Genomic DNA, 16,995 nt, shown 5'->3' on the forward strand with positions numbered 1-16,995 from the left:
TCAGAAAAATCCAAAACAATAAAAGCATGTGAAAAATATTTCATGACAATTTCAAAATTCTGTAATTTCCCAATTTATTGATGGAAGTCCCCCAAATCCTGAATCAATAAAGCTAAATGAAAGAGTAAATGTATACTGTGTATAATATAATGGTGGGAATTTTAAAAAATGATAAATTTACTTTACCTTGTACACACTTTGACAAATCACGTAATTAAATACATAATGAGATTTGGCAGGTGTTGGAAGAAGATCGATGCTCATTCTGTGGTAAATTTCAACTGCAGCTTCTACTATACTAGTTGCAGTTTGCTTGACTGCTGGAGGGAAGTCTGTCAAGAATCCATTTAAGATAGCCTGCACCAATAAAGGCAACAAAATGTATCCATAATGAAAAATTATACAGCAACAATGTAGGGCATATTATCAGGGACAGATTTAGGATTTTGTTGCCCTTTGGCAATTTTGGTGCTTTTCACCCTTCCACCTCCTGTAAAGGTCTATTACAGGGTTTGCAGAAAGCTGTTCTCTGCTTCCCCTAAATGTTTCCTCTCCTAGACACAGGCATAATGGATGCCTATGGTCCCCCATTTTCAAAATGGCATTGGCTTCCCCATCATGTGATGGGGCAAAGGCATAGTTCAGCTTTTCAGCTCTATTTTGAAAAATTGTCACTGCCAGGCCCAGAACCTAGTTTTAACCTCAGGCCCCCACTACACTACCAGGGCTACAAGAGTAAGTGCAGGGGTGGGGGTTAGGGGTCTGGTCTGTGGGGCAAAATTTTTTATTCAAAGAGGAGGGATTGGGGGATTGAGATGGGACCTGCCCAGTACTTTAAAACTTGTTTATTTCTTTCACTATGGCTGCCTCCAGGGGCAGCAGGGGAGTGGGTAGGACAGGGATTCAAGTAGACCCCCAGTGTTTTTCTGCACCTTGGGGGGTGGGTTACTGTGGGCCAATCAGCTTCTTTAAGATAGGGCCCTGGGAGCATTAATGTCCTGATGCTCCCAGGAGAAGTTAGCTACATCTCTTCTGTTATAGCTATCTTTGACTCAAATAACATGGCTTGCAATTTTTGAAGCAAGCAGTGTTATTTGATTTGCCAGTGGCAGAATAATGCAAGGTATTATAAATACCTCATGTTATGTCATTTACTGTGTAGTAAATGGCCTAAAAAGCCTTAGTAAGAGAAATCCTAAATTTGTATCTGAGACAATGCAGAGTGAAGTGACTTGCCTTGCCCAAGGTCATAAGAAGCAGCATGAAGATTAGAACTCTGGCTTATTTTACGTGCGCAACCCTTTGAAAATCTACCCCTATGTGTACTCAACAGAGTTTTTCTAACCTGGAAAATTCAGTGATCCAGAATAAAATAAATATAGACAATGTGAAAAACGTTTAGAGCAAGTTGAGCCTTTCCAGCAGAGATTTATTAAATCAGAACTGTTGAATGAAAAAAAGAATACATGGAGAATACAATAAAATATTTAAATCTTTGGGTGCTGAATTTCCCAATGGTTAGATTAATTTCTGCAAAAGAAATGTTTAATAAATATTTGATACAAATACTGAAGATGCAGCAGCAAAATTTGCCGGTTCTCTCTAAAGTTTTTTGCTTGCTAGTAAAATCCACATCTGGTACTCCAGCTGAAGAGGGAGTATTAGAGACATCAATTGGTGTATCTGAAATATTGGAAATGTCATTAGACACTGAAATAAGGACAAGGGCTATATTGAGTGTATCCTTTATTTTTACATCTGACTGAGATGCAGTCCTGAGATTATTTCTGAAACAACGTCTACAGCTTTTCCATGGCCAGAAACTCTGGATTTATCCAGACCTGGCAAAGGATAACCCAACTTAGGAGAAAAAACTTCTTGAGCTTAAGAGCAGATGTGGAAGCTATTGGTGCTAAATTTATAGTTAAGTTTCCTTGTAGATGTGAGATTTATGTTTCGAATCATAAATATGTCTTTTATGAAGTTTCTCAGCTCCAAATGTCCTTGGCCTCTCACACCCCCATTATCACAGAAATTGGTTAGAAGTAGATAGTATATATTCTAGTGTGTAATCTCTGATTGTTAATTGATTTGGGGATAGACATCCCTATATATCTTTTGAACCGCTTTATTTCTTCCAAATAGCTCATATATTTCCTTTTTAGATTCAGGTATGAGCTTAACGTGTGGAAATTTATTTTCCTTTATGAAAATTGATTATGTAATTATTACAAATACCTGTGTTTCCATTTATAATGTAATATTACAATCATTTTGAAAAATTCAATAAAAAGAAAATAAAAAAAAGAAAATGAATTACTATAAGCCATAAAAGGTCAGCACAAAAAAAGGTGTATACATATATATATATATATATATATATATCAATTCAATTTTTATTTATTTTAATATTTAGGTCTATTTCTCTTTAGTGCTACTTATATCTAATATATGATATCCTGTTTAGACTTTTTCTTAGGTGATTTTATTTGCTTTTATCTTTTCTTTTAACAGCTAATTTATTTACCTTCATCTTTTGTAATTTTTAGCTGTTACTATATTAACAAAACATTGTATTTTCTGAATGTGTTTTGACTTTGTAAACCGTTGTGAAGGCATGTCTGATGTAACGGTATATAAATGATAATAAACTAAACTAAAACTAAACTAAACCAATTTAATTATATACTTTCCCCATGTAAAATAAAAATTGTTTTCCTCTTTTTCAGAACATAATCCTGAGTTATTGAGTGGTTCTGATCTCATAAATTATTAACAGAGCTCAATGATATATCATCTCCTAGGAGCGTTGATGTGTTAACTTTAAGTGACATGGTGTTCTAAGGTCAAAAGAGTAAATTTTAAAGGGAACTCCTTTAATAATGTTAGAGTCAAAAGAGTCAAAGAGCTATGTGAACTGTCTGTGACCTGCTGTCTGGACCAGGTAGAAGGCCAAGGTCCTCTCACAATCAAGTGTATGCAGCGCCCTTTCCCCTTGGCTGGAATGAGGCCAAGGGAAGAAAGTAGGCAGGAATATACACGGTTGAGATGGAAATCTGTAACCTCCTTCAGCAGGAACATATTGCTGCTGTCTCCCCAGCCCAAAAAGCCAAACTGAGGGCTATAGCACACACATGCTGAGTCCTGATGTGTACCCAATACCATCAGTTACTGCTGCTGCCTCCTAGGCCTGAGAAGACAGTAAGAGGACAAAAACACACCAAATCTGATTCTTGGTATGTTCCCAACACTGCCAGTTGGCCGCATTTCAAAAACCACACTGCTGCTGCCCCCTAGGCCCCAGAAACTATTGTGAGGGTCATAACACACCAATGCTGAGTCCTGTTGTAACCACAGTCAGTTTGGCCACACTTCAAGAAACAATTTGCTGCTGTCTTTTGGGCCTGAGAATCCATTCCGAGGACTATAACACACCATTGTTGATTCCTGCTGTATCTCCAAAACTGCCATTTGGGCCACAATTCAACAAACACATTGCTGCTATCTCTCCCACCCAAGAAGTCATTCTAAGGGCCACAGCACAGTAATCCTGAGTCCAGCTGTGTCACCAGCACTGCCAGTTGAGGCACACTTCCGCAACACATTGCTACAGTGTCACAGGTCTGTGAAGCTATTCTGAGGGCCACCACCCAGCAATGCTGAGTCACTTCAATATACACATTGCTGCTGTCTCCCTGGCCCGAGAAGCCATTCTATGGGCCACAACACACCAATGCTGATTCCTCCTGTGTCCCCCACATATCCCCAGTGAGGCCATACTTCAGCAGACACATTGCTGCAGTCTCTCTGGCCCAAGAAGCCATTCTGAGGGCCACAACACACCAAAGCTGTCCTGCTGTGTCCCCAACACTGCCAGTTGCATCACCCTTCAGCAAACACATTGCTGCTGTCTCCCCAGCCCAAGAAGTCATTCCGATGCCACAAAACACCAATGCTGAGTCCTGCTGTGTTCCCAATACCACCAGTTGGGTCACACTTGAACAAACACATTGCTACGGTCTCTAAGGCCCAAGAAGCCTTTCCGAGGGCCTCGCACACCAATGCTGTGTCATTTCAACAATCCATCTGCTGCTGCCTCCTAAGCCCTAGAATCCATTTTGAGGGCCACAACAAACCATTGCTGAGACCTGCTATGTCTCCAGCATGGCCAGTTGGGCCACACTTCAGCAAAAACATTGTTTCAGTCTTCCCAGCCTCAGATGCAATTCTGAGGGCCACAATCCAGCAATGCCGAGTTACTTCAACAAACACATTGCTGCTATCTCCTTGACCTTAAAAACAATTCCAAGGACAATAACACACAAATGCTGAGTCGTGCTAAGTCCCTAACATGGCCAGTTGGGCCACACACAACAACCACACTGCTACTGCCTCCTAAGTCCCAGAAGCAATTCTGAGAGCCAAAATATACCACTTTTGACTCCTGCAGTATTGCCAGTACCACTAGTAGGGCTTACACTTCAACAACACATTGCTGCAGTGTCCCTGGCCCAAGAAGGTATTCCAAGGACAACACACCCATGCTGAGTCCAGCTGTGTCCCCAACATCTCCAGTTGGGCCACACATCAAAAACACATTGCTGCTGTCTCCTTGTCCTGAGAAACCATTCCGAGGACCCAACACACCAATGCTGAGGCCTGCTGAGTCCCCAACACCACTAGTTGAGCCACATTTCAACAAACACATTGCTATTGTCTCCCCGGCCTGAGAAGCCATTCAGAAATCCCTATGCACCAATGCTGAATCATTTCAACAAACATATTGCTCATGTCTCCCTGGCCTGAGAAGCCATTCAGAGGGCCACAACACACCAGTGCTGAGCCCTACTGTGATCCCATCACCGCAAGTTGGGTCATACATCCACAGACACATTGCTGATGTTTCCCTGGCCTGAGAAGCCATTCCTAGGGCCACAACTCACCAATGCTGAGTCCTGTTGTGTCCCCTAACACTACCAGTTGGCCCACACTTCAACAAACACATTGCGAATATCTCCTCAGCCTAATAAGTCATTCCAAGGGCCATACGCACCAATTCTGAGTCATTTTAAAAAACACATTGCTGCTATCTCCCTGGCCTAAGAAATCATTCCAAGGAACATAATATATCAATGCTGAGTCCTGATGTGTCCCCAACACTGCCATTTGGTCCACATTTGAACAACCACACTGTTGCAGCCTCCAAGGCCTAAGAAGCCTTTCTGAGGGTGAAAACACACCAATGCAAAGTCCTGCTGTATCCCCAAAATGGCCAGTAGGGCCACATTTCAACAGACACATTTCTACTGTCTCTCCAGCTTGAAAATCCATTTCGAGGGCCACAGCAAACTATTGCCAAGATCCGCTATGTCTTCCAAAAATGCTAGCTGGCCTGCACTTCAGCAAACACATTGCCGTGGGCCTCTTAGCCTGAGAAGTGATTCTAAGGGTCACAACCCAGCAATGCTGAGTTATATCACCAAAAACACATTGCTGTTGTCACCCTTGTCTGAGAAGACATTTCTAGGGCCACTACACACCAATGCTGAATCCTGCTGTGTCCCTAACACCACCAGTTGAGCCACACTTGAACAAAAACATTGATACAGTCTCCACGGTCTGAGAAGCCATTCCGAGGTCCATTCGCACCAATGCTGTGTCATGCTGGCCTCAGAAGCTATTCCGAGTACCATAAGACATCAATGCTGAGTCCTGCTGTGTCCCCAACATAGCAGGTGGGTCACACTTCAACAATAACACTGTTGCTGCCTCCTAGGCCTGAAAATCCATTTTGAGGATGAAACACACCAATGCTGAGTCCTGCTGTGTCCCCAACACATCCATTTGGGCCACATTTCAAGGAACACATTGCTGCTGCCTCTCAGGCCAAAGAAGCCATTCCAAGTGCCACAACACAACAATGCTCAGACCTGCTGTGTCCCTAACACCTCTAGTTGGGCAACACTTCAACAAACACATTGCTGCAACTGACTATTGCTGTATCACCAAAACTGTCAGTTGGTCCACTTTTAAACACATTGCTGCTGTCTCCAGGGTGCAAAACACATTTAAGGCCACAACACAACAGCAATACTGAGTCCTGGGGTGTTACCAACAATGCCAGTTGGGCCACACTTCAAAAAACACATTGCTGCTGTCTCCCCGGCCCAAGAAGCCATTCCAATGGCCAAAAAAACCCAATGCTGAGTCCTGATGTTTCCTCAACAGCACCAGTTGGGCCACACTTCAACAAATACATTGCTGCTATCTCCCATGACTGAGAAGACTTTTCAAGGGACACAATACACCAATAATGAGTCCTGTTCTATCCTTAACATCACCAGATGGGCCACACTTCAACAAACACATTGCTGATGTCTCCTTAGCATAAGAAGCCATTCTGAGGGCTACAACACACCAATGCTGAGTCCTGCTGTATCCCCAGTAAGACCAGTTGGGCCACACTTGAAAAAAATACAATGATAGGGTCTCTGCTGCAGGAGAAGCAATTCACAGGGCCACATACACCAATGCTGAGTCATTTCAACAAACACATTGCTGCTATCTCTCCGGCCCAAGAAGCAATTCCAAGGGCCATAACACACAAATGCTGATTCCTGCTGTGTCCCCAATATTGCCAGTTGGGCCACAATTCAACAAGAAGCCATTCTGAGGACCACAAAACACCAATGCTGAGCCCTGCTGTATCCTTAAAACTGCCAGTTGAGCCACACTTCAAAAAACATATTGCTGCTGTCTCTCTGGGCTGAGCAGACAATCCAAGGGCCACAACAAACCAATACTAAGTCATGCTGTGTCCCCAACACCGATAGTTTGGCAACAATCACATTGCTGCAGCCTCCTAGCCCTGATAAACCATTCTGAGGACCAAAACACACCAATGCTGAGTTCTGTGGTGTCCCCAACATAGCCAGTTGCACCACACTTCAGCAAACACATTGTTGCTGTGCCCCCAGCCCAAGAACCCATTCCAAGGTCCACAAAACACCAATGCTGAGTCTTGCTATATCCCCAATACCGCCAGTTAGGCTGAAATTCAACAAATACTTTACTGCTGTCTCCCCGGCCCAAAAAGCCATTCCGAGGGCCACAACACACTAATGCTGAGTCCTGGTGTGTCCCCAATACTGCCTGTTGGGCCACATTTCAACAAACCCTGTTTTATTCCTGGTCTGAGAAGTCTTTCCAAGAGCCACAAAACACCAATGCTGAGTCCTACTGTGTCTCCAGCAATATCACTGGGTCCACATTTCAACAAATAGATTGCTACAGGCTCCCTAGCCCGAGTAGCCATTACAAGGGCAATACACACCAATATTTATTTATTATTTATTTATTTATGAGCTTTTATATACCGGCATTCGTAGGACACATCATGTCGGTTTACAAGTAACTGTGAAGGAGGAAATTACGATGAACGATAATAGAGGGCTAACTATAAAGGGAGGAGTGGCAGAGGGCGATAACATGGGACATGGAGGGAGGGAGGAAGAGAGAAGAAGCGAGGAAGATGGATAGCCCAAAAATTACAAAGGTCAAAATTGGGAAACATTATCCCAAAAATCACAGAATCACTTTAAATACTGAGTCACTTTAACAAACAAACACATTACTGCTGTCTCTCCAGCCCAAGAAGCTATTCCAAGGGCCATAACACACAATTACTCAGATCTGCTGTGCCCCCAACACTGCCAGTTGGGCCAGACTTCAACAACCAAACTGCTGCTGCCTCCTAGACCCCAGAAGCCATTCTGAGGGCCAAATCAGACCAATACTGAGTCCTGCTGTGTCTCCAATAACAGTGATTGGGGACATAGCAACACATAGCTGCTATCTCCCCAGTCTGAGAAACTATTCCAAGAGCCACAACTCACAATTTTTGTTTCTCCCAATGTTGCAGGACACAATATATACTTTAAATTTCTTGTTCATGAAAATGCCATTCTAAAATCTATATTCTCCATCCCCGATATAGTTTGAATAATTTGCCAATATTTTCAAATTTTACCAACTATCTTCTTGGATATCCATGAAAATGTACTAAACAAGCTTACAAAAGAGGGTTTTATTATGATATAGATGCTCTATTAACCAAGAAAACTCGTGGTAGTGAATTTGATATCACTACATGTGTTACATAGTATTCTACAATGTCCAAGAAGATAGATGGTAAAATGTGAAAATATTGGCACGTTATTTAAACATATATAGTAACATAGTAATGATGGCAGAAAAAGACCAAAATGGTCCATCTAGTCTACCCTGCAAGCTTCCCAAGGTAGTAACTGCCGCTCCGTGCAGGTTACCCCCATGTTTCTTGAAATATTTCTTTACCAGAAATTTGTACAAGTCTGATCTAGGCTTAGATGAAGTCCCTCTGTTTTCTTTGGAATTAGGAAGTCCCTTTCCCCTGGTAGAACGTGTTTGGCTGCATGGTGCTCTAAGAGGGAAGAGTTCAATTTGCAGCAGTTCTGATGCAGAGAAGCAAATCAAGAGCTCTTGAGAAGGCAATTTCATGGGGTTTCCAACAAATGTAATCTGATCCATTTCTGATTATGCTGAAAACCCAAGTGTCTGAGATTATTATGGGCCAAAGTCTTGGTCTCCCCCTGATGAAGATTCTCTAGTAGGGATACTGGAATTCTGGCTATACTTTCCTATATATAGTCAAAACTCTACCTCAGGTTTTAGCTGATGTGCTGCTGTGGTTTTGGGGCCCTCTACTGACCAAGAAAAAAATGAGGCCCCTGCTGCTGACAGGGATAAGGGATAAAAGATGCAGGATAGAGGATAACACCTCCTCAGTGCTGCTTCACTCAAATACCTCTTAGGTGAGGGGGGCGAGTATGGAGAGGCAATGGGGAGAGTATGAAGCAAAGCACAGGGGTCCTTAATTTGAGCCAATGCATCCTTAATCTTATCTCCAAATAATTCTCTCCTAGGGATGTGTATTTATTTGAAATGACTGGGCATTCAGAAACAAATGGGTCCTATTTGCTTCATTTGTGGGTCCCAAGAATGAAACAAAATATTATTCATCCAATTTGCTTTCATTCCTGATTCATTTCTTTGCCCATTGAAGCCTATAAGCCATAGAATTGGGGAACTGATATAAGTAACTATAGCAACCAGCCCTTTACTGTGTGACTTCACTGCTTTGTCAGAGCCTAGGCAGGACATGTTGGCAAGGAGACTACACTAGCATCCTGCTTGTCCTACGATAAAGCTAAATTGCTTACCTTGTAATAGGTGTTATCCCAGGACAGCAGGATGTAGTCCTCACATGTAGTCCTCACATGTGTATGTGGGTGACGTCACTGATGGAGCCCTATCGCGGGAAAAACTTCTGTCAAAGTTTCTAGAAACTTTTGACTGGCAGCCTGAGGCTACTGAGCATGCCCAGCGTGCCATGACATTCTCTGCCACAGGGGTCTCACTTCAGTCTCGCATGTAGCAATAAGCTAAAGCAAAAATAAAATAATAAAACGTATCGGACCCAACTCCGCGGGGTGGCGGGTGGGTTTCGTGAGGACTACATCCTGCTGTCCTGGGATAACACCTATTACAAGGTAAGCAATTTAGCTTTATCGTAGGACAAGCAGGATGCTAGTCCTCACATGTGGGTGATTAGCAAGCTAGAGGCTGAGTCATTTCATATTGAGGCAACAGTGATGTGTTGTTGGAAATGAGGCAGCCGAAGATCACAGCAGGTTGGTTGTAGAAGGAGTTGGGTTTAAACTGGAAACAAGTTCTTTAAGACAGATTGTCCATAGGCTGAATCTTGTCGTCCTTCTTTGTCCAAACAGTAATGAGCTGCAAAGGTGTGAAGAGAACTCCATGTTGCTGCTTTACATATGTCAAGGATTGGCACCGAACGATAGTGTGCTACTGAAGTTGACATTGCTCTTACTGAATGTGCCTTTACTTGCCCTTGGAGAGGAAGGTCTGCTTTTTCATAGCAAAACTGTATACAATCTGCTAGCCAACTGGATAGAGTATGTTTACCCACTGCTTTACCCGGTTTGTTTGGATCATAGGAAACAAAGAGCTGTTTGGATTTCCTGTGGATTGCAGTGCGGTTTAAGTAGAAAGATAGTGCATGCTTATAGTCCAAAGTATGTAAAGCCCGTTCTCCTTGGTAAGAATGAGGCCTTGGAAAGAATGTGGGTAAAACTATGGATTGATTCAAGTGGAATTCCGTAACTACTTTAGGGAGGAATTTTGGATGTGTACGGAGAACCACTCTGTCATGTAGAAACTTTGTATAGGGTGCGTACATGACAAGTGCTTGTAACTCACTAACCCTTCTAGCTGATGTAATGGCTATGAGGAAGATAGTATTCCATGTGAGAAATTTAAGATCGCAAGAATCTATGGGTTCGAAAGGAGAACGCATGAGTCTTGTTAAGACCAAATTCAGGTCCCATTCTGTGACTGGTGGTCGAATTGGTGGTTTAAGGTGAGTTAAACCTCTCATAAACCTGCTGACAGGTGCATCTCCCATCTTGTTATGGTAAGCTGAGATTGCACTTAAAAGGACTCTTACAGAAGAAGTCTGGAGACCAAATTCTGAAAGATGGTATAAGTAGTCTAACAGAGAAGTTGTGGAGCAGGTGAAAGGTTCTATATTCTTTTGTCTGTACCACAATGTAAACCTTTTCCATTTGGAAGAGTAATTCTTTGGTGTGGAAGGTTTACGTGAAGCTATAAGCATTTGAGATACATTGGAGGAAAGATTGAGTGACTGTAAAATCAAGCTTTCAACATCCATGCTGTCAGGGATAGGGATTGTAGGTTGGGATGGCGCAACCGACCCTGATCCTGAGTTATGAGAGTGGGAGCTACTCCCAGGCAAATGGGATCCCTGACTGAAAGGTCTAGGAGTGTGGGAAACCATACTTGTCGAGGCTAATACGGGGCTATGAATATCATGGACCCATTGTCCTGCTGTAGGTTCACTAGAGTTTTGGTTATGAGCAGTATCGGAGGATACGCGTATAGAAGGCCTGAGTTCCAAGGGCGAGCAAAGGCGTCCTTGGCTGACTGGTTCTTGTGCGTGCATAGAGAACAGAAATTGTCCACTTTGTGATTCAGGTGTGACGCAAAGAGATCTATTGTTGGTTGTCCCGAACGTTGGAATATCCTGGTCGCTACTGAGGGATCCAGGGATCACTCGTGTGGTTGGAACTGACGACTGAGTCGATCCGCCAATACATTGTGAATGCCTGCCAGATAAGTGGCCCGGAGGAACATTGAGTGTTTCAAAGCCCAGCCCCAGATCTGTGCAGCTTCTTGACAGAGGAGATACGAGCCCGTCCCTCCCTGTTTGTTGATGTACCACATGGCTACTGTGTTGTCCGTTTGGATGAGAATAGTCTTGTGTGAAAGGCAATCCTTGAACGCTTGTAGCGCATAACGTATAGCTCGAAGCTCTAGGAAATTTATTTGAAAAGTTGCTTCGAGCTTTGTCCAAGTACCCTGGGTTTGGAGATTGTGTATGTGAGCTCCCCAACCCAAGGTGGATGCATCTGTAGTTAAGGTTATCTGTGAGACTGGTTGTTAGAAGGGTAGGCCCTTGCGCAAGTTGTCCATGTTCGCCCACCAAAGTAGAGATGATCTTAGTTGGTGGGTTACTTGAATTGGATAATGAAGCGGTTGAATGGCTTGTATCCAATGGACCCAATAGAGTCCATTGAGTAACCCTCATGGCAAGCTGTGCCAAAGGAGTGACATGAACTGTGGAGGCCATATGGCCTAGTAAGGTTAAGAACTGATGGGCTGTTGCCTTCTGTCCGGAGTGAATCGAGTTTGCTAATGAGGATAGTGTTTTTGCCTGATCTTCGGGTAAAAAGGCTCTTGCAAGGATGGTGTTCAGTTCTACTCCTATGAATTGAAGCAGTTGAGATGGAGTAAGATGGGACTTTTGGTAATTGATGAGAAACCCGTGGAGTGAAGTAGAGTAATTGTCTGATTGAGAGAAGACAGAGCTCCTTCTTGAGATTGACTTCTGATGAGCCACTCGTCTAGATATGGGAAGACATGGACACCTTGCTTGTGCAAGTGGGCTGCTATTACTGCCAGATATTTTGTGAAAACTCTGGGAGCAGAGGCAAGTCCGAATGGCAGTACTCTGTATTGGAAATGTTGATGACCTACCATGAAGCGCAGGTACTTGTGATGAGGGGGAATATTGGAATGTGAGTGTAAGCATCTTGAAGATCCAGAGAACAAAGCCAATCTCCTGTTTGAAGAAGGGGAAGCATGGTGCCTAGAGAGACCATCCTGAATTTTTCTTTTTTTAGAAATTTGTTGAGATTTCTGAGATCTAAGATTGGACGTAGGCCTCCGGTTTTCTTTGGAATGAGGAAATAACGGGAATAGAATCCTCTGCCCTGCTGAAGCCGGGGCACCAACTCTATAGCCCTGGCTTTCAGGAGAGTGGATAATTCTGTTTGTAGGTGAAGTAAATGATTTTTGCTGAGATGAGAGGAACTCGGGGGAAAATCTTGAGGAATGGTTATGAAATTGAGTTGATATCCTCGGTATATGATTGAGAGGACCCATTGGTCCGATGTTATTGATGTCCAAGTGTTGTAAAAAGTGGACAGTCCTCCTCCCACTGGCAGTGTTGGTCGAGGATTGGAGTAGAGGCCTTGTTCTCTGGATATGATCTCAAAATCCAGTGGCAGGTCCGGTTTGCAGAGGTGGTTGAGGCCTAGTTGTTCTTTGTTGCCTCTGTTGTGGTCACTGTTGGGACCTGGGAGGCCGTGGTCTGGTTGAAGGAGGGTAATACCTCATTTGTCTGTAGAATGGGCACCTAGTGTCCCTTCGTGGGGACCTGCGGCTAGCATGTGTTGATGGATCAAACGGAAGAGAGGATAATTGTCGCAGGGTCTCAGTGTGTTCAAGTAATTGTTAAACTGTGTCTTGTAACTTGGTGCCAAACAAATTATCCCCAAAGCAAGTAAGGTTGACGAGCTTATCCTGCACCTCTGGTCTTAGATCGGAGGCTTTGAGGCAGGCCCATCTTCTGGCACTGATGCCGGATGCAGCAACTCTTGAAGCCATCTCATAGGCATCATAGGCGTCTCGGACTTCATGTTTCCCTGTGTCTAATCCCTTGTTGATGATGGTTTATGCTGCCTCTTGATATTGTGCAGGCAGGGATGGCACAAACTCTTCCATTTGTTTCCAGAGGTTTCTCTGATACTGGGCCATGTAGAGGTGGTATGCTGAAATTCTGGAGGTCAGCATTGCTCCTTGAAAGATTTTTCGACCCATTTGATCAAGGAATCTATTATCTTTGCCTGGAGGGATAGATGAATGGGTCCTTGTTCTTCTGGACCACTTCTGCGCAGATTCTACGACCACCGAGTGGTGGGGGAAGTTCAGTTTTTTGATACCCTGGTGCAGATTGCACAAGATAAGTAGAATCTACTCTTTTGTTCACTGCAGGAACAGTGCAGGGATGTTCCCAGATGCGTTGTTGTAGCTGCAAGAGCACCTCATGGATGGTAATTGCGAGATTGTGTTTGGGGGGATCTACAAACTGAAGTATTTCCAGAGTTTGCTGTCTGTCATCCTTTTCCGCCTGCAATTTGAACGGGATGGAATCCGCCATTTCCTGGACAAAATTAGGAAAATAAAAAGTCCATAAGAACATAAGAAAATGCCATACTGGGTCAGACCAAGGGTCCATCAAGCCCAGCATCCTGTTTCCAACAGTGGCCAATCCAGGCCATAAGAACCTGGCAAGTACCCAAAAACTAAGTCTATTCCATGTAACCATTGCTAATGGCAGTGGCTATTCTCTAAGTGAACTTAATAGCAGGTAATGGACTTCTCCTCCAAGAACTTATCCAATCCTTTTTTAAACACAGCTATACTAACTGCACGAACCACATTCTCTGGCAACAAATTCCAGAGTTTAATTGTGCGTTGAATAAAAAATAACTTTCTCCGATTAGTTTTAAATGTGCCCCATGCTAACTTCATGGAGTGTCCCCTAGTCCTTCTTCTATCCGAAAGAGTAAATAACCGATTCACATCTACCCATTCTAGACCTCTCATGATTTTAAACACCTCTATCATATCCCCCCTCAGTCGTCTCTTCTCCAAGCTGAAAAGTCCTAACCTCTTTAGTCTTTCCTCATAGGGGAGTTGTTCCATTCCCCTTATCATTTTGGTAGCCCTTCTCTGTACCTTCTCCATCGCAATTATATCTTTTTTGAGATGCGGCGACCAGAATTGTACACAGTATTCAAGGTGCGGTCTCACCATGGAGCGATACAGAGGCATTATGACATTTTCCTTTTTATTCATCATTCCTTTTCTAATAATTCCCAACATTCTGTTTGCTTTTTTGACTGCCGCAGCACACTGAACCGACGATTTCAATGTGTTATCCACTATGACACCTAGATCTCTTTCTTGGGTTGTAGCACCTAATATGGAACCCAACATCGTGTAATTATAGCATGGGTTATTTTTCCCTATATGCATCACCTTGCACTTATCCACATTAAATTTCATCTGCCATTTGGATGCCCAATTTTCCAGTCTCACAAGGTCTTCCTGCAATTTATCACAAACTGCTTGTGATTTAACTACTCTGCACAATTTTGTGTCATCTGCAAATTTGATTATCTCACTCGTCGTATTTCTTTCCAGATCATTTATAAATATATTGAACAGTAAGGGTCCCAATACAGATCCCTGAGGCACTCCACTGTCCACTCCCTTCCACTGAGAAAATTGCCCATTTAATCCTACTCTCTGTTTCCTGTCTTTTAGCCAGTTTGCAATCCACGAAAGGACATCGCCACCTATCCCATGACTTTTTACTTTTCCTAGAAGCCTCTCATGAGGAACTTTGCCAAACGCCTTCTGAAAATCCAAGTATACTATATCTACCGGTTCACCTTTATCCACATGTTTATTAACTCCTTCAAAAGAGTGAAGCAGATTTGTGAGGCAAAACTTGCCCTGGGTAAAGCCATGCTGTCTTTGTTCCATTAAACCATGTCTTTCTATATGTTCTGTGATTTTGTTGTTTAGAACACTTTCCACTATTTTTCCTGGCACTGAAGTCAGGCTAACCGGTCTGTAGTTTCCCGGATCGCCCCTGGAGCCCTTTTTAAATATTGGGGTTACATTTGCTATCCTCCAGTCTTCAGGTACAATGGATGATTTTAATGATAAGTTACAAATTTTTACTCTGGAGGTCCTCTGGAGGTCATAGTTTTCTGGCCTGAGGTGGGGAGGGATCAGACATAAAATCCTCTGGTGAGGCCTCTGATGTAGTGTCCGACCAAGTGTCATATCCGGAAGGTTGCTGAGTAGGAGTAGTCCTAGGAAGCGGAGGCAGGCCAGAGGGTCTAGGTAGAGGGTCATCAGATAAAACGTCCTCTACGTCCTCCTCCACAGGATTAGCTGGCAAGGAAGCAAGTAGTTCCTGGTATCTTTTAGTCAGGATAGCGTGCAATGCTGCTTCTGCACTTGGAGCTTCAGAAGATGCAGGTGGGTGTTTTGGCATCGAGTGTTTTAATTTTGTCGATGACTTTTGTCTCGATGTCGATGCCTTGTGAGGAGGAGGTAAGGTAGGTGCCATCGTGTAAACCGACTTCGGCTGTGAAGTAGATGGGATGGTCAATGTCGATGTATAAAGAAAAGAAAACATTGAGATTGGATCCATAACCGAAGGTATTGGTGGCATCGAAGGTTTTAGCATCGATGGAACTTGTGACAGCGAGAGAGGAATCAACATCGATGGTTCCAATGACATCGTCATCTGAGGAGGCTCCGCCATCGAGGTGGTGAGTGGTATCGGTGACATTGTTGGTATCGGCGGAACCGCCGGCATCGGCACGGTAGCCGGCATCGGTGCGGCCGCCGGCATTTACGTAACCGCCAGCATCGGCACGGCCGCCGGCATCAACGTAACTGCCGGCATCGGCGCGACCGCCGGCATCAGTGATGACGCCGGAACTTGCGCCTGGAAGGCTTCCATCACCATTTGTCTTATTAGGGTGGTTAAGTCTGGCGTCGACGGTGGCAACTGGGATGTCGATGCAGACGTCGATATCGACGGTGCAGGCGAGGGAACCGAGGACACGGAGGTTAGCAGAGCATCACTTGATTTGTGCCGCTTTACAGCCAGTTCTCCCGGGGTGGGGTGGGGAAGCGACGGAGACACCGAGGATTGATGACGTCAGTGCTTGTGTTTAAGCCTCGATTCCGACACTGACCTGGTCGATGATGTCGACGGTACTGGTGATGGAGCATCGCCGGATCCCTCGATTCGCTGTTTCTTTAGAAGAAGTTTCTTTGTGACCCCTGTTGGCGATGATTTTGTCGAAGTAGACGGTGAAGGCACTAATTAGAGGTGGAAAAGTGACATTTTCTCCTGCCTGTTTTCTGCCTTTCGGGGTCATTTCTTGGCATTGTGTGCATGAAGAAATTTCATGCTTTTATCCTAAACAGATCACACATTCAAGATGTGGATCTGTTATAGACATGGTCCGGTTACAGACCGGCATTTTTTGAAGCCCGAGGCCATGTCTCTATCGACAGCCGTCGATGAAAAATCCTGAGAAGAGAAGAGAAATCGAACCAATTGTTTTTGTCACCGTCCAGTGACAAATGAGATTTAGTGAGACCCCAAATGGGGAAAATAGAAAAAACAGTGACTTTTTCAGTCAAAATTAGTGAGAAAACTCACAGGGCTCCTGTCACCGCGATGCTGAGGGCAGCGAGGAAAAACGAAGACTGAAGTGAGACCCCCTGTGGCAGAGAATGTCATGGCACGATGGGCATGCTCAGTAGCCTCAGGCTGCCAGTCAAAAGTTTCTAGAAACTTTGACAGAAGTTTTTCCCGTGATAGGGCTCCGTCAGTGACGTCACCCACATGTGAGGACTAGCATCCTGCTTGTCCTGGGATAAATATATTTATCTGGAACACATTTCTTAAAAGAC

The 16,995-nt window shown here is 43.9% G+C and overlaps 1 protein-coding gene across 1 annotated transcript in view; it reads right to left on the reverse strand.

Annotated features, from left to right (window-relative positions):
* DNAH6 (dynein axonemal heavy chain 6) overlaps positions 1-16,995 on the reverse strand; it is a 3,261,518-nt gene that overhangs the window by 1,558,514 nt on the left and 1,686,009 nt on the right. The window contains 2 exon segments of the mRNA XM_029602297.1: positions 187-213; positions 216-357. Coding sequence (XP_029458157.1) covers positions 187-213; positions 216-357 — 169 coding nt within the window.

This window comes from Rhinatrema bivittatum, chromosome 1 (genome assembly GCF_901001135.1).
Source record: "Rhinatrema bivittatum chromosome 1, aRhiBiv1.1, whole genome shotgun sequence".
NCBI lineage: Eukaryota > Metazoa > Chordata > Amphibia > Gymnophiona > Rhinatrematidae > Rhinatrema > Rhinatrema bivittatum.